We start from the raw sequence: 19,886 nt of genomic DNA on the forward strand, positions 1-19,886 counted from the left end.
TAATTTTTTTTAACAACCGCTAAAATCGTAGAATTAAACTAATATAATCCAACATATCAATATTCCATATATACTATATATTAAGTAACCTATACTCGTAATGACGTTTTCTTACTGTCTAATAAATTGTTCAATTTTATTAGTCATAATAGCTATTATGTGTGTACGTAAATAATTTATTGTACATAATTAAAAACATCGATAAAAATTATGATAAGCATTATAGGGGCTTATAAAAAGTGGAAAATCCATAAATTACTCAGTAACAGAATAAAAATATTAATAACTTTTATAATGGGTCAAGTTATATGTTACCTATAACCATCGCTCTATTAATAATTTCAATACCAGTGCATTCCTTAGTGCAGAAGAAATGCTATTGTTACTATTATTATTATTATTATTATTACTATTATTATTATTATTCTTATTGTTCCTATTATTCTTATTATTACTGCTGTTATTAGGTCTTATTATTAGGTATAAAGATATATTTATATATAAAAATATGACTTTTATATTTATACATATATTTATTAATATATATTTATATATAAATAGAATTATAAATGTATAAAGTTATATATTTATATATGAATATAATTATATTTATGTAAAGTTATATATTTATATATAAATAGCATTATAAATATATGAAGTTATATATTTGTATATAAATATAAAATATTATATATTTATATTTAAATATAAATATGTAGAGTAACATATTAATATATAAATATATACAGTTATATATTTATAAATAAATATAAATATATAAAGTTATATATATGTACAATATTTATAAATGTATAAATATGTTAATTATATATTAAATTTTTTTTGAAGATGTGGTGAAGTTCGCAAAGTCGCAACGCTTGAGATGGTTAGGACACGTCATGAGAATGCCGGACGATAGACCACAAAAGCGAATACTCCATTTCACGCCGTATAATGGCCGCAGCAGAGGTAGACCACGTATAAGATGGCTCGACAACGTGACTGAAGACATCAGGAAAATGGGTATACAAAGCTGGAGATCTAAAACATCATGCAAAGCAGAATGGAGAAAGCTGGTTGATGCAGCTAAAGCTCACCCCGAGCTGTAACGCTGATGATGATGATGATGATATATTAAATTAATCACATTTCCATATTTATATTTGTATATAAATATATAACAATATATATTTATATTTATATATAAACATATAACAATACATATTTATGTTTATATATAAATACATAACATATATTTATATTTATATATATATTATAATATAAAACATCATATATTTATACATATATAAATAATATTTATTATTATTATTTTATATATATACAATATGTATATACAATATATATAATACAAATTATTATTAAAATATTAAATATATTTTCTAATTAAAAGAACTATCTTTCGGGCAAATTTATTTATTAATTGAAATTCGTGGTAACAAAATGAAGCAAATAGACAATACACGTTGGTAAATACAGTTGGTTCTAAGAAGAAGAAAAAATATGCTGAAGTGGAAGATGTGCATATGGCATGGGGTATATTATAACATGTAAGTAAGAGTAATCAACACAAGAACGATAAAGAGCGAAAAGTTGTGTATGAAAAATTAATTTCAATGAGAAAATTTATGTGTGCGCTTTAATTTGTTATTAAAAATAAAAGAGAGTTGGTTTACTCTTATAATATAAAATTTAAATAGAAATGTTGTGGATGATAGACAATTTTAGTTTAGTTTGTTTTGCTTTTACTTTCGTTGAACAGAACACGTTGTTTGATTTTTGTTATTACTTTTTGTTTATTTGTTATTTGAAACGGTAAAATGATTGCAAGTATTTATTATGTTGTTTAGTATGTTATGTGCGTACGTATGTATTCAAATATAATCGTATTAAATGTAATTATATTATTTACATACATATGTGCATGGGAATTTTTTCAATTAATGGATAATTTCCGGAGTTAATGCAGTATTTATGTACATAAATGATAGTTTATATATATACATATATATATGTTATATATGTTTTTTGTTTATATATGTATTTTTGTTTATGTGCAACATATCGAACGGACACACTAAACTTTTTTACTGCAATAATCAGATAAACCGCGTTTTTATAACCCAATTACCTTGGGACCGTATAGCACAACGGTAGTTTTACCAGTTAGCGATATTTAACATTATTGATATAGAATTGTTGTGATAAGTTTATCAAAGATTACTTAATAACTGATATGGATTGATATCGTATATTACCATTAAGTGAAACAATTAAATTTGTTCTGGGCGCCAGCGATTTTCAAACATTATATTAATTATAGTGCATTAAGTGTCTTAAGACATGACTCAGTAGGGGCGTAAGAGAACATTTAGTTAGCGCCAGTACATATATATGAATATATGTATGTCAAAAATCTATTACAATATGATATTTAGTTAACAAGTTACGGTTTTGGAAAAATAATGTGAAAATCCAAATTCCATATAATAATTGCTTTTTGATAGACAAAAGTGTTGTGAATATTTATTTAATGTTTGAACGTATTTTGGTTCCACCGAAATCAAGTACATTTCAGAAATTTATGGTAACGAACTATCTAAATTAAATACCTAAAATGACAGTTTGAACGCCCGAATTGCTTGAGAAATTCCTAAAAAAAAGTCCACAAAATCATTTTAAATAATCGTGATATAATTTTTGGGTAGATAACTGGCACCTTTAAATATCAAAGCAAAGTAAAAAGAAGAATAGGAAACTGATATATAACCAAATAATTTGTCCGTCACTTCTATATGGTTGTGTAGCGTTTAGCAAAGCTTCAAACACTACTATTCACCAATTAGAAATTGCACAAAGCCAGGCTCTGAGAAGACTTTTCAAAGTTCCTTGGTATATTAGGACGAATGACATCCTTAGGGACCTCAAGATTGATCCCATCAAAAAATACATAAAGGATAGAGCCTTGAAATTATTTGCGAAATCTGACAGACTTACTAACACCGCATTATCAAATCTCAGAATGGTTACAGGCTCCTCGGGGAGGTATGCAGATCTGAGGTCAATTATTACTTAGTCTGATGATGTGATAAATAATAATCCAGTCAAGGCGCAAAGAGGGGTTTTGAAGAAACCTCGCAGTTAATATAGAGTAAAAGTGCTCAGGTGCACTGACTCAACTTCCCTCAACATAATAATAAAAAGAAGTATATTTATTCAAAATATATTCAAAAAAAAAAATAACGCATCGACAATTCCTGTTTTAAGCTATATATATTTTTTTGAAATCAGAAGAATTTTTTAAAGTAGTATGTGATAATTAATAAAAGATGGCATAAACGCTATACTCTACAGTCAAATCGGTAAAAGGGCGGCTTTTGTATTTTGAATTATAAAAAGCACCAAAATACTGGAAAGAACTACCTATAGTGAATATAATGTGAACTAATTGATGCGGTTGAAAAATTTCAACCAAAATTCAATTATTGCCTGAAATGTTTAAGCCAAGATAATGAATGTACCACATCAAATTTTAATTATTACAAATAAAAATTGTTTAGTTCTTTTTTAATTTAATTTTAATTTAAACTGAAAATAGGAAAGATATTTGGTTCCATTAAAGATATGATTACCGAAATCAAGATCATTAGAAGTAAAAAACTATATCATTCTACACAAAAACGTGAAAATGTTCGGATTGTATTGAAATAAAGGTGTTTCTACTGAAATATATTAAGTCGAAGTTTGTTTATAAGTATTTTTTTTTGCTTGAACACCTTCTAGACTTATTGAATAATGGGTGTAACTTAACAAAGATTGTACTTTTATATATCTCAATTCAAAATATATAAGTATTTTTGTTTTTGTTGAAAAAAATGTATACATATAACATAAAAGCATATAAGATAATTAAATATTGTATGGAAATATATAAACTTAATTATATATATTATGCTATAATACAAATAATCGGCATATAAATATGTATATATATATAAATATGTATATGTATAATCGACTTTGTTATTTAATGTAATTACGTATCATAATTAGAAAAAAAAAACAATTATTACACTCTATAAACTTTATTACATTAATTAAATATTCAAAGTAAGGGATTGGGACAGTAATAAGAAAACAAAAAGGCAACAATAAAAATTAAAATAATGCCAAAATTTCATTCGAAAGTAAAGCATTTTCAGATTTTCAGATTTTTTTATTCGGCTAGCAAAATAGCTTAAGTAGAGCAAGAACAGAACTACACCAACATGTTTCCAAATTTAAAACACTTAAAAAAATAGAAAGAAAAAAAATAAATTAAATTAAAATAACAACAATAAAACGAATGCGTATATGAGAATTTAATGGCAATGATAGAGTTTTTGCCGCAGCCACATTCATTGCGAGAAGCGAGTTGACTCAAAGTGACTAAGCGTTGTAAGTATAGTTCTCAGCGAATATTCAATGCGCTATTAATTTATATATTATTAACATATAAAATGTTAATTAATTAACATTAAAAATGTTAATAATTCATATAAGTCTAGTCCAGCATTACCACGTGTTAATGTACATTTGTTACTCATGTTAATTCTTACATATAACATTGCATATGTTAACATGAGCTGTACAAAAAACTGTAAGAAAATATATTCTGTTATTAGAAAAGATTAGAAATAATTTTATAATTTCACTTATTTCCATTAACTTTCGTTATTTACGTTAAAATCTGTACAAATTTCAATCTATAAACATATACAAAATTATATATAAAGTTCTCTAAAATATGCTGGATTCGAGTTTAAATAAATTATTTATTAAATTTATTTAAAAAAAAGTTAACATACAATGCGTGAGATTAACAGCCGAGCAATATGAGAATTACTTGTGATAACATAAAAAGTCCCAAAAAGTAGTATAAAGTAATGATTTTGTATGATTTAATTAAATAAATTAAAATTAATATTTAATTTATTTTTAAAATCATACGTAAAAGTAAATAATTTAATTTATTATTTTTAATTATAATTATTTGTTTTAATGATTAAATTGCATTTATAAATTTTTGAACCGGCTTATTGATTAATTGTTTAAAAGTTGTATATACTTTTGAAATTAGTAGATCACTGCAGGTGAATACAGACTACAGTTAAAATATCGATAACTACAAAATAAAATATATGAAAAAAAATGAAATATATTTAAAAAAATAAAATATATTTAAAAAAATAAAATATATTTAAAAAAATAAAATATATTTAAAAAAATATAATATATTTAAAAAAATAAAATATATTTAAAAAAATAAAATATATTTTTCAAACTATATGTATATGTATATAAGCCAATTCAAAAATATATAAATAGAATTTGGTCATTAAAACAACAAATTAAAATTGAAGTAACAGAATGGTTACAGGCTCCTCGGGGAGCTATGAAGATGTGAGGTCAATTATTGTTTAGTCTGATGAAGTGACAAATAATTATCCAGTGAAGGCGTAGAGAGGGATTATGAAGAAACCTCGCAGTTAATAGAGAGTAAAAGTGCTATGGTGCACTGACTCAGCTAGCCTCAACATATTTATTTAGTTATATATGTATATATATATTGTATATTAACATGAAATCTATATAAAATATATTTATATATTTTAAATTTTAAATATATTTATTTAAAGTATATTTATTAAATAATTATTTTGTATATATATATATATAATATATATATATATATATATATATAATATATATATATATATATATATACTTTATATTATTTATATTCAAAACTATTTAAAACTATTATTTAATAGGTATCTAGTAAATAAATATATTTATATGTATATACATAAAAACCAAATAATATTTTTATAGAATTAAATAAAAAAAAATTTGATTACGAAGATCTTAAATAATGGTTCTAAGAGCAATCTGTTCGACATCTTGAAATCGCTTCTAAAAATGAATAAGTTGGGCTTTCTAAGTGCGAATTAACTGAGTAGGTTGCAATAAAAACAATGATGATACCGAGTCATTAAAAATAGAATTATTTAACAAATTATTTCAGAAAGATATTCCACATTACCGCATAATATTTTAACTGCAGTACTGACAAGTTCTATTCTCTTCCAGGTTATTTAGTAGCAACTAACAAATAAGATCTACTTGAGGAACCTCAAAAATGACATCAAATTTTTATTAACGAAAAAATTAATTGAAAAAAAAAGCTAAATAAAAAAATAGAAATAACAGAAATTTATATTAACTATTGGTTGATTGTAAATGAGCCTTCGATTCAATAGATTAGGAGGAAATAAAAGTTTTAGAAATGAAGATTAGAAATGAACAGGGTACTAGCTTCCAGCGGAGTGGAGCACTACGACTAGATTGATCTTTTGTGCTATTATACAAGTTATTTTAATATATTTGGTGAATCTTCAACAAAATTATTTTATGAGCAAATATGCTGCTAATAGTTAAGAATAAAGTTAAAAACTAACAAATCGAAAGATATCAAGCCTAATTATTTATTTTTTTTTGTTTTTTTTTTACTTTCACTTAAATAAAATACTTAAAAAAATGTTTATTAAAAATTAAAATTAAGTATTTTTTAATTTAAATAAATCAAACAAAAATCAGATCAAAAATAAAACAGTTTTATTTAAAATTAGTTTTAAATAAAAACTTTAATAAAATTTTAAAGCAAAAGAATTATATACATATGTATGTGAGAGCATAAAATTTTATTTTTTTTTAATGAATTAAAAATATGTTGAGAGATCCATTTTTTAAAATTACATTGAGTTTTAATTTGATTTTTTTTTACTAATTAACATTATTTGATATGAAAAAAAACAGAAAAAAATAAATAATGCACAATATAATAAAATTATTATAAATTATGAACAAAAAACTAACAAAAATCAAAATTAAAGTAAAAATATACATTAAATATAAAATTATTAATATTAAAATTAAAATTTTAATCAAAGTTACTTCATATGTAAGAATATATTAGAATACAAAGAAATTTTCCGTGCATATCTAGGGTGCTTTTTAAATAATTCACATTAATACTGGGGTATTAATCATTGGTTCAGGAAACGAAAAAATATCGTATCGAAGGGCAATTTTTAATATTAAACAAAATATATGATGTTAAAACTGTTATACGCGAAAAAAAACATATAATAACAGCTAAAAAAACATATAATATTTAGCTGAAAACGATCTTTATAATAATTTTTTAATAATAATTAATTTAATAATTCATTCTTAATTGAAACTATTAATGGAATAAAAATGTTTTAACATTTAACATTATATACAAATAGTTTTATACATAAACTGAATCTTTTGATTTGTGTTATATGCATTACGTTAACATTAATGTAAACTGTGTGACAATGCAACTATGACAAAAAAACGTGTAGCGCCATAAACCGCCTCTGTACATATTTTAACAGAAATGTTAGACGTGTTTTGGTAGGATAAGTGTGTACATTTCTATTATATGACTTTAAGTACAGTTACTTAGACTAATTATGATTTTTTTTTTATTGTAATAACAGTTTTTTTTTTTTGCCAAATTGTATTATAATAATGTTTTTTGAAAATATTTTTGTAATACTTCTCTTTCTAGAATTTTTAAATGATTTTTTTATACTTTTTTTTATAATAATTTTTAGTTAAATTGAAAAATTTCAAAAAATTTGTAATTTCATATTTCATATTTTTATAAAAGTAATTAAATCCTTAATGTGTTTATTTAAGTGCCTCAATAGAGCAATTCACCAAAAATGATTAGTATTTTTATATTTAATACGGTCAGGTAGGTGGTAGGTCACTGTTTTTCTATTGTATTGTTTTATTATATGTTTTTTGAAATAATTTTTTGTCACTAATTTTGAATTTTGAACATATCCTTATTACAAAATAAAAAACCATTAAAAAAAAAATGCACATTTTATTTGAATAGTTAAAATTATTAAAAAAGAAACAGTTAAAATTTTTTATTCTAAATACCGCACACACGTACCGTAAAAAAGCAATGCAAATTGTTTTAATCAAGAATCGACGCCACAAGCAACTTGTCACGACGGCCACAAACACATCTAACCACTTTAAAGCCAAAGTGCAGACTAAATTTTCTGGCTGATCAGATGCTTAACAAAACTATGCTTTTATCGCTTTTGCTGTTAATTTCACTGCTGATATTGTGCAGCACTAAAAAACACTTTTTATTCACACATACAATACACATATATATGCGTACACACATTTGTATGTATGTATGTATGTACATACATATGTACGTGCAAGCTAAAAAGATTAACACGAAATTTCCTTAGCATGCATATTATATTGATAAGACAAAACTCTTTATTATTTGATTTCTTTATCGTTTCTCTTACATTCCCTCTTTAAAGTGTTCTCAAAAATTCTTGTGTGGATCATGCGTTGGCAATGAAAAATTTATATGAGATTTGTGTGCGTTTGTTTTTGTTTTTGCTTGAAAAGGTTGGTGTTGCTGTTTAACAGCATGTTATTGTTGTTTTTATTATTATTGTAATTATTGGTGGTAATACTGATAAGATTTGCTAAACATATGTATGTATGTATATAAATATGCCACTTAGGCATTTATTAGAGAGCGGGCGGTACTTTGCTTCATGGGGAATGCATTTTATTGAAATAGAATTTTTTAGATTCTGCGGGCTTATCTTCTGTTATCAGTTAGGTCAAAAAAATTTTTTTTTTCTTTTAAGTAAAAAGTAATACTTTTTAGTTTTCTTTTTATCCGTATTCATAGTTTTTATGTATGTGTGTATGTATTTTAAATGATTTTTAGTCTAATCACTGCAATTGCATAAACTTGTGCACTTACTGATTTTTTTTAATTATTCCATTTATAAATATTTCCTTTTATTTTCTTATATGTATGTTTATATATTTTCAACTGATAACAGTGATTTAACAAGGAAGTATCAAAGTCTCTGTTCTGAGAAAGCTATTTAGTGGAACTAATAGTTTTTAATTTTGTTACTAAACACACTAAACGAACGATCACACCATAGCGATTAGTTGTGGCAAACTCAAGCGGTACAAACGATTTAATTTATAAATCACAAAAGCGAGAAAAAATTAACAATTTTAATTAATTATTTAAAAATTTTAAAAATTTCAATTAATTTAATTTATGGTAAATTCCCTTTTTACAAAGGAAACTAAATTCTTAATATAAACTATTGGTTTTAGTAGAGAGGTTTTTATCGAACAGAATTGCAATAAAATTTTTTGTTTATAATTTTTAATTAATTGAATTTTTAGCTCTTAATTTTTTTTAACAGAAAATTAACGAAACTCTAAGTTCGAATTTACAGGTCAGGTACGGCTTTGGGTTAGTTGGCTAATGAACGCTGACTTTGAGCTTCAAATTTGAGAAATTTCACCTCGTACGTCAATCCTTGATACTTGCAGTCTAAAAAAATTATTTACGAATTATTAAATACAGTCAATCTTCTATAACTCGAACTTCTATAACTCGAATTTCTCTATAATCGAATAAAAATATTGTTTTCTTTATTTTTATACATACATATGTATACACTTAACGTCCCTTTTTACGAAAAAAACTAAATTCTTTATACAGTCAAACATCCATAACTCGAACTTCTATAACTCGAACTGCTATAACTCGAACTTCTATAACTCAAATTCCTCTATAACTCGAATAAAAATATTGTCACGTGCCAATAGTAATGTGGGAAAGTGCATTCTATAAGTTGAATTTTTGTTTTAAGTATCAATCCATTTTGATATTACGGGAAGTCCCATTTTCCAAACCAAATGTTTCAATTTTTTCTTTCTTACATTGCTTTTTTGTGCAAATGCCAGTCGTGATTTACAGTAAATTAACTTCCAATGCTACTCAAGCTTTCCACCAGATGACGATATTATTGAACACTATAGTTCTAAATTACTGGATCCAATTCTAAATGCAACGGAAAGTGATGATGAAGGTTCGGTGGATATAATTGTTTATCATCCTTTCAAGAATGAAGTAGAAGACTCATTCAAAATTGATAATCACTATAAGACTTGGAATAAATTGGAATCTTATTCTACTGAAAATGAGAAGAAAAAAATGAATATCTCAAACCTAAATCTCTGAATGTTTCATTTCACTATAACTTCTGTGCTCTATTTGATTTCAAATAAATAAATATTTTAAAATATAATTCAGATATCTTTCAAAAATAAAAAAAAAAAAATTCTCTAACTCGAAGTCTCCATAAGCCGAACCTTTTCTTTGCAAAATGGTACTTCGAGTTATGGAAGTTTGACTATATAAACTATTAGTTTTTTTATCGAACAGAATTGCAACAAAATTTTTTGTTTATAATTTTTAATTAATAGAATATTTAGCTGTTAATTTTTTCACAGCAAATTAACAAAACTCTAAGTTCGAACTTACAGGTCAGGTACGGCTTTGGGTTAGTTGCAGTGGCGTAACTACAGGGAAGCAACTGGAAGCAACGCTTTCGGGCCCCCGAATTTAGGGGGCCCCACTATAAATTTTTGTATTCATTGTATTTCTTTTTAATAAATTCTCAAAAGTGGGATGAAACGTTTTTTGTTGGAATAACTTCATATTGCATTTTATGAAAGATACGTAAATTTTAAATTTAAAGTACATAATATGTATGTATCAGTACTGTATACACCATATTCCATTTGAATACCTTTATTAAAAACGGAGAAACCTCATATCCGATTGTTAAGTTTATATCATAGCTACAAGAAATAGACGTCCAATTTCAATCAAATCAAATGGTGAACAGGGTGCGCTCCCGAAAGTATGTGTATAAAGTTTTATTCGAAGAGTTCAAAAGCTGAGAGAGTAGTTTGAACTGTAAAAGTATACTGATATATACTTAATAGTATTTCCGAAGTTTCCTTTAATGCGTTACGAAAATCTTGACAAACCTTATATACCCTTTTTACATTTTTTCGTGTAAAGAGTACAAAAAGAGAGGCCCCTTAGTATGTTGGTAGGGGCCCCTTAGTTAGAATTTGCTTACAGGCCTAAAAAATGTAGTTACGCCACTGGTTAGTTGACTAATGAACACTGACTTTGAGCTTCAAATTTGGCAAGGTACGTGGTCAATCCTCGGTACTTGGAATCTCAAAAAATTAGTAACGAATAATTAAATATAAGAAATAATTGATGGATATTTGGCAATACTGGAACTGTTTGGTCAGCCGTTTGGTGAGCCAAAAATTCAATTAATTAAAACTAATAAAAACAAATTTTTAATAAGTTTTATGGTACTTCTTTTATACTACATTCTAATACTACTACATATATTCGATCTAGTTAACATATTTTTTAATTTTTTTTTGACAGTTCGGTAATAATACTAAAAAAATTCACTCTGAAAATTTTATCTGCTCTTGTTCGATACTATATTTGTTTACGTGTGAGCTTGTGTGTTATATATTCTAACTCAAAGACCGAAACATCTAAGGTAAATTATAAGCTAACGATTGATTGTATGAAGCGTAGTTAAGTCTGAAACCTTTTATTGTAGTATATCAAAAATAACATCGTATATAGTATATAAAAGTCTTTACGCAGATATCTGCACTAGTTAGACTTGGGCTAGATTTTTGTACACAGTTTAGTATTTTCACTAACACATGCAAATGTGTGTAGTAGACGTAGACATAATTCGAAAGTAATTCCTATTTGTTTGCGTCTAGCCAAAGTCTAGCTAGTGTGAACGCCTAGTTAGAGTCTTAAAGTTCACAAATTCACAAAATAGTAAACCAGCATTTGTTTTTTTTTTGTGATGTCGTAAAATTTATGACTCATATGAATGTTAAATGTAAGGCTTTTATAGCATGGAGGGTTCAGAGTTACTGAACAATTTTCAAATATCAAATAATGTTCGAAAAGTCTAACGTCCAAACATGAAACAAATGTTTCGATACTTAAATAATACTTTAAGATGCAATGTTGAGATCTTGCTTAAGCGAAGGGCATTGCTATGCAGATAGTCCAGTGACGAATAATTACGGCAGTTTTACGCTCTATTTGGTCATAATCAAAAGATATGTTAAAGTAGTAATTAAGGCAGGATATTGAGAATTGTAGTGTGATGTTCTGTGTAACATGCTTTTTGGTCATGAACCTAAGAAGCGTAAAATTACCGTGACCATTCGTCATGTGACTGTCTGCATAACTTGGTCCTAAGTAACACTTACGTATTCGATAGTGTACACCAGATAACTGAAATAACTACTTAATATGGCGTTTACACTGACCGCAAATGACTCATTTTAAACCAGTCATTTGAAAGTGTTTACATTCGTTCATATTTATTTGTTCTCATTTCAAACAGCTGATTTGTCAACGTGCCTTGAAAACCTGTGCCAAAAAAATGTTGGATGATGGTAAAATATATCTTTAAACCTTACAATATAAACTGAAAACTTAATTTAAGCTTCGATTAAGTATACTTTTTGGGAAGTAAAAGTTCCAAAAAGAGGTGCATCACTTTCAGGGAAATGTAACTACCAAATATCTGTCACCTTTCTTTGTAAATAGGTCAAAATCAGCTTTTTATGTTAAATGTGTTCACTTGCATTTGGAACTCATTTGAAACTCATTGGAATTTATTTATACAAAATGAGATCCATTGCGCAAGTGTGGATCTCATTTGCGCATATGAGATTTTGTATGCAGAAATCAGTCATTTGTTTTTCTTTAATAATTTTTAAATTAATCATACTCGGTTGATACTCGAACATTTCACTTATTCTTTCATTAATTCTCTTCCTCATATACTCAACTTCTCCTGACTCATAATAAAACTAAAAATATTTATACTGATTTATATTCTTTTGATACTCATCAATAGTTACTTACTTACTGTTGTATTTCTCTTCTAAGTGGAGCATAGGGTCTCGATGTTTCAGTTTCAATCATCTGGATACTTAAACGTGAATGGAGATATAGTTCCGCTGTGGTTTTGATTGATGTTTGTTATGACTATATGTAAATATTAGTCAATGAGTGATGTGTTCAAAGACTATGCTGACCCGCTTTTTTAGTGAGTTCTAGAATGGTTGCTTGTCCTCACCTACTTCCTAGAACGCTATGATGTTTAAAAAGCCATTCAAATTAGCTGGTCTCCCTCCTCCCTTAGCTCCCTCCTCCTTTTTCAACCAGGCTTGGGACTGGCTACGGCGGAGATCTCATTAATAGTTATACTTGGCATAAAAATGTTGCAAGTGATGGAAGAGTCATTCATGAGTATTACATCGCAGTCGGCATTAATATTTTTTCGTGCGCATGTATTCTTGAAGAATATATTAAGAAGAAGATTAAACTGTGAACTCGAAAGATCAGGGTCACTGGTTTTTGGAGCGAAAATGGAAGTCCAAATTTTAATCAAAGAGTTGAAATTAGTATTCTAAATGCACAATTTGGCACGAATCTGATATTCCGAACGTTACCGGTCGATAAATCTCATTATTTAAAATATCGAGGGTTAAAGTTCTGAACTTTTTATATTGGTTACAATAACTAAAGATATAAACGCCATTTAATCCCAACTAGTATATGAAGTTTTTCCATACATAATACATAAAAGAGGTCGTTTAGGTATCACGTTACTGGAGAAAGGAGGAAAGGGGCAGGTCAAAGGGATTGCTTTATCTCTAACGCAATGTGACATAAAGGAAAGAGAAAATGTGATATAAAGAAATATGACAGTGGGTTATGATGCATTTATTTACTACTGTGTGTAGAGTTCATATAAAATTATGAGTAGATCCCTTCACATTGCTAACTCACCCAACGTCTTCTAAACCCAAATCATTGCTGTCAAAGATCGACTGACAGTTCGATTGGTTTCCGAAATGGTTTCCTGGTTTCCACCAACAGTAAAGCTGCAATTCCCTCGCTTTCCAACCAGAGTTCAAAATCAAATCTTGTAAAACAAAACGAAACCCAACTGAGGTCAGTAAATAACCAGAGCATTTTTAACAGAAGAAAAATTTTATCTAAAAAAATAGTATTACATATGAAGAGCTGGGGCCTTAGTTGAGAAAAAATTGCGTTACTTAATAATGACCACTTAATAGAATTTGATACTTATAGTATTACTTGTTCTTAATGGTTTTCATCTGGAAAATGTTGGTTTTACTGCCTGATATCTTAGGAATTAAGCTGCATTGATATATAGGTTAGTGGAAAAAATTGCTCAAAATAGATATCTTTATTAGAATACGTTGTCTTATAGACTTATTTAGAAGAAATGAACATAAGAAATTGCAAAACAAAAGCAAAACACAGAGAAGAATGGAAGGATGTTGTTAAACAGAGTTAGGTTCTATATAGATTGTATAGTAACGGATGATGTCAATGTCTTGTAGACTTATTCAGAAAATCATAAACACATTTTATATAGATAAAAGAAAATGAAGCATCGTTAAATAAAGAGGAGATAAAGTCAAAGAAAAGGTTCCTTAAAATGATGGACTTTCTGGAAATAAGTCTGTTTTGTTTTGGACTTGATTTATTAAATTGATGTTCTAATGGTTTAATGGTTTCTCTCCATTATGTTTAGTCTTTAGTGTTATTAGTTGTGAAAAAAAAAGTTTTGCAATATTTTGCTAATATTATTCTGTTGGAGCATTTTACCAATATTCTTTAAGTATCATTATAATCAGCATTTGTGTTTAAAGAACACGCTTGTAATCTAATCATTGTTATAGATTACGATTAATTTATTCATTGTGGGTAAATATACTATAATATATTGCAATATTCCTACAATGCTTTTAACCACAATGTACGTATTATTTCAATGTTCCATTAATAGCTTCTCTACATAGTCATATGGTTATATTAATTTGAGTATGATTTTATAAAAAAGAATATTTTTTCTGGTACCATAACCGATTTCCAACTAAAGAATCAAAACATGTTAAATTAGTTGCAGTCTTAGAGCTTTTCTCCTGTGACATTTTCCTAAACCTCTAACCATATCTGCTTCTGCTGTTGGTTTAATGGTAGATTCTTGAGTCTTCTTCTGCTTCAAATGTATCACAACATTTAATCCTTATATGCTTTGTCCGCTTCGACACTCTAAACTAGTTCAAACTGTTTCAACACGTTCGAAGGAAAGAAACTTCGACACTCTAAACTACATAAAAACGATAGAAATACTATGTGGATTGATAAGTACCCCCCCTAAGTAATAAAAATAAACTTTTTGGAAAGTTATATATTATGTTGTAATATAGTCTCATTTTAGCTTGACACGCCGAGTCCTACGATCTTTCAATATTTGGATACCTTTTAAATAATACAATTTATCACAAGTCCTCCAAAATATATCTCTGTTTTCCATTTCACTTTATCATTTGATCAATCTTTTTCTCTGGAGCCATTTTTTCAAATTTGGAAATAGGTAATATGAACTGGGAACCAAATCTGGAGAATACGGGGGATGAAGAAGCAATTCGTATTGTGATTCATTTCATTTTGCTATGGTTTTCATTGACGTGTGAGCGGATGTGTTATCCTGCAAAAGATTCTTTTTTTCGAAAAATGTGGTCGTTTTTCTTTTGATTTCCTAATTTAATCAATTTAATAATATGTATTACTTATTTCATATGTTATTGTAGACTTGGTAATTCTATGTACTTTGTGATGCCAGTTTTGTTCATCTTTCATATGATTGATGTGAATCTGTCAGGCATTGTGACCGATTTATGACAGTTAATGACAATGGGTTCTTGAGCTTGAATTACCTTATATCTGCTAATATGAATACCTTATATAACATGAATATACCCTATATCTGCTAAGGCGAAAGTGAAAAGCCTCGTAACAAATTTAAGTAAACTCTGATCATACACTTTCTTTGAGTATAAAAAAGCGGTATTTCATTCTAATTTTTTTTTATGGTCCGAAAATTGTGATATATACGTTTTGATTAAAAATATAAATAATTGAAAAATATTAATTTAATATTATATATATTTAATTTCAATATTATACGGCATGAAACATTTGTCTCAAACTATGATTTTGTACCTCAATTTATAAAATATATATAAGTTAAATTTATGTAGTACCGGATAAGATCGAATAAGGATCGAATATAATCAAAATAAAAGGAAAAAAATAAATAGATAAATAGATTAATAAGTAGATCGTTATATATATTATAACTAAAAAAATGTCATGTTAAAATTCATCATAGCAGAAGAGTACAGCCTATCGAATTATTATCGATGATTAGGCTAAAAGGAAGTTTTATTTCCATTTCGTGTCACATTCTCTGTCGAAAGTCTAAAACGACTAAAGAGTCGAAAACTGAAAAAATTTGTAAAAAATATCCCTAAGGAACCCTTCAAACATATTAGCCAGTTATAAGCCAGTTATAAGGTGATAAGACGTGTTGTTTCCAATACGAGTAGCATTAAAGCCATGATAAGAGCATAAAAGAGAAAATAAGAAATCGGATCTGATCGGATTTTTTGACTCGTAGGAATTTTTCATAGTCAAATCGTTTTATAAAGTCAGACGGAAGGTTGTCTAAATAATCTATTACAATAATAACCAAGAATTTGTTGATTACGAACGTAATATCGCGATGCTAGCAGATTATTTCTATTATAATGTGTTCTACCATTGCATAAAGCCATCATGTTATTTGGTACCCATTATTCTTATTGATCAACTGTTGTATTGACCTGATTTGGCTGCATATAATTTTTGGGTATTCCTCGAAGTGATACTAACATTGGAAGGATATACTACCGACAATTCCAATAAGTACACAAAATATTTACAAAAATTCATTCAATGTTTTCAGCGCTATATAAATAAAAAATCGAATAACAAAACGCTGTATATATATTTTATAACCAGACTCATCAGAACTAGAACCGACTATGTATTTGAGTATAAAACTTTATTTATGAATTTAAAAAAATAGGTTTAGATAATTTCTGACATTTCTATTTATTACTACGATTTTTATGTAATAATTTAATAAAAAAAACTTTTATTTCAGTTTTTCTCTACATATAATCTACAATTATTACGATGGATACAGATCCAACACCAAATCTATTTCTACATTTTGGTCGGCAAAGATTTGCTATTCACAGCTGTTATGGTAAGTAGATGTTCGGTTAAATTCAAAAGGAATATTTTCATTTTAAAGCGACATTTTCGATTTTCAGAGCCGTTGGTGAAAAGTTTTGGTTCTGAAACACCATCACGCATACAACCGTTCGCAACTCCGATGTCTTTATCCGAACGCGATATGATCCAGTTATTCTTAATTCAATTGTGGAAAAAACGATCTCAAAGAATTTTACATGTAATCCATCAATTTAAAGCTGTTAATGCATCAGAGGAGACATCAGAAGGAAGCAGCTTAGTACATTTCCAAGCTTCGGATATACGATTATTTTCGTATAAAGATTTTGACTCCAGTAGCAGCGAGACAAGCGATATGGAAGCTTGGGATGCAGACGATGAAATGGGCTTTACGGAAAGCGAATTGAGTTTAATGCAAAATGAGATAAGTTTAGAGGAATATGAAATGAATTCAATAGAAAATGAGATGATTTTAAAAGAACACGAGAGCAGTGTAAGTGAAAATGACATGAGATTAAAGGAAAATGTAGAGAGTTTAATAGAAAATGAGAAAAGTTTAGAGAGAAATGAAATGAGTGTAAAGGAAATCAAAACTCCTTTCATTTCAGTTCCATCGCATTCAGTGCCACCTAAACGTAAATTCATTTATCGTCACATAATACCGATAATACAGGAAACACGGCGTAGAGGCTGGTTTACGCTTGATAAGTACGGTCTGCGAATACCACACAATTATCCTATAAATTCCAGATTCACAGGTTGGAAGTATACTCTTTATAGTTCAAAAAAAGTTAAAAAACGAAAGCGTAAGTTAAAAAAAATTTAATTTTAAATCAAATCGAATAAAATTTAATGCTGTTGCTCTATTTCAGCTGTATTAACTGCAAACAGATCCATGATAAAAGTATTCTATAACATGGGTTGGTTTGGTACAATCTCCAAGTTTGATATAACAAGTGGTAAATGTTCTTTTAAAGTTTTAATAATAGAAAACGAAAATCTGATGGGAGGAAGAAAAATTCGTTTTTGTTTAGATGAAATGCCGAAAATAAATGGCTTTCGCATAGGTTTCTCGCCTCTTAACTGTCCAATATTATTGGGCGAAGCATGGAATTCGTTTGCATTTTGTGAATCAGGATGTTTGGCAAACAATTCAAATTATTCCGATTATGGTCTGTCCTATGGAGCTAATGATGTCATTACTTGTACATTAGATTTAAGTGTAAAACCATGCACCATAAAATATGCGGTGAACGGCTTAAATTTAGGTGTGGCCTTTAGTTTTAACAAAGATGAAGTTATTGGCAAATATGGACTAGTACCTCACATTGTCTCCAGAAACTATGAGTTTCAAGTTAATTTCAGTAGTGAAGGACATAGATGGGGTCGTTTTAATGAAATAGATTTGGGAAGCTCAAGATTGATTTACAAACTTTATGAATCAAGATTTTGCAATAATCTAGTAAAATATGATGGTGATAATGAAAATGAGAAGAATGAAGAGACTGAAAAGAAAAATGTAGACACAGCTGAATAAAAATTGTTAATATATATATATAGATATAATGTATATATATATAAATATATATATGTGTTAAACATATATATATATTTATATATATATATATATATATATATATATATATATATATTTATATTTAGCATATATTGATATATATATATATATATATATGTATATACATATGTTTAATATATATTTCTATGTATATATATATATATATAAATACATACTAAACATATATATATATATGTTTATTTATTTTATATATATATATGTATTTATATAACATATATATAAGTATTTATTATATTTACAACATATATTTTATATTAAATATATTAGCAAAAGTAATTTAATTTATATTTTTTAGAAAACTCTTTAGCATGTTTTAACTATAGTAATTATTGAAAAATTTTCTAAAAAATAATAAAAAAAAGACATTCGTATGACTTTCCTTGATTTTTGCTTATAATTTTATTGTAAGTTTTCGTTTCTTAGTGTGTTTTAATTACCTCATGTTAATTACCTCAATTACCTCATGATCTTCAAAACAAAATTTGAAGAGATCGCAGGCTATGTGGGCACCTTGTTTAAAGTCTTTCTCATCGAAAGTTGAGAATGGTTTGATTCTGCCTTGAATTTGCAGTAAGACTGTAGAAGTCGAAAACCAAATGTTAGATTTTGAAGTCAACTCACTCTTTAGATGTCACCCTTTTATGTTATTTTCTAGCATAAATATTGAGGAATTGCAAATTGGTTTTGAAAGTGTTTCAAAAATTGATTTCATAATACTATATTTAACTAGATATGTTTAGCTTATGTGGCAGCCCATCAACGAATACAAATGATTTAGAAGACATAACTCTTTCGAAATACTTGCAATGTGCTTGCGAAGATCATCGAAGACGAACAGGAATATCGCAAAGCACAAAATATCGATACTACAGATTTTGAAAAACTTAAAACTCGTTTTGGACTGGAAACTTCGACTCCGCACAGACATGTCAAAAATGACTCGAAGGAGTCCGTCAAGCATGTCAGTCACTGTAACTAGTAATAAAATGTCATATTTCCAATACGAACCTAAAGTCACAGAAATGCCAAAAGAGAGAAAATGAGAAAATCACACGTTCAGCAGACAAAAGGCACAGAAGA

At 27.3% G+C, this 19,886-nt stretch overlaps 2 protein-coding genes across 2 annotated transcripts in view; one reads left to right on the plus strand and one right to left on the minus strand.

Moving 5' to 3' along the window:
• Window positions 1-8,178, minus strand: part of LOC119687655 (very long-chain-fatty-acid--CoA ligase bubblegum) — a 29,485-nt gene extending 21,307 nt beyond the window's left edge. The window contains exon 1 of the mRNA XM_038102061.1: window positions 8,057-8,178. The gene's annotated coding sequence lies outside the window, so the exon portion shown is untranslated. The remainder of the gene's footprint in view (window positions 1-8,056) is intronic.
• A 3,294-nt stretch (window positions 8,179-11,472) lies between these two features.
• Window positions 11,473-18,746, plus strand: LOC119688438. Its single transcript, XM_038103119.1, has 4 exons — window positions 11,473-11,549; window positions 17,118-17,222; window positions 17,290-18,015; window positions 18,082-18,746. The coding sequence occupies exons 2-4, from the start codon at window positions 17,150-17,152 to the stop codon at window positions 18,744-18,746; spliced, it is 1,464 nt and encodes a 487-aa protein (XP_037959047.1). The 5' UTR covers window positions 11,473-11,549; window positions 17,118-17,149.
• Window positions 18,747-19,886: the final 1,140 nt, after the last annotated feature.

The sequence above is a fragment of the Teleopsis dalmanni genome, chromosome X, assembly GCF_002237135.1.
Source record: "Teleopsis dalmanni isolate 2A chromosome X, ASM223713v2, whole genome shotgun sequence".
In the NCBI taxonomy this organism is placed as follows: Eukaryota; Metazoa; Arthropoda; class Insecta; order Diptera; family Diopsidae; genus Teleopsis; species Teleopsis dalmanni.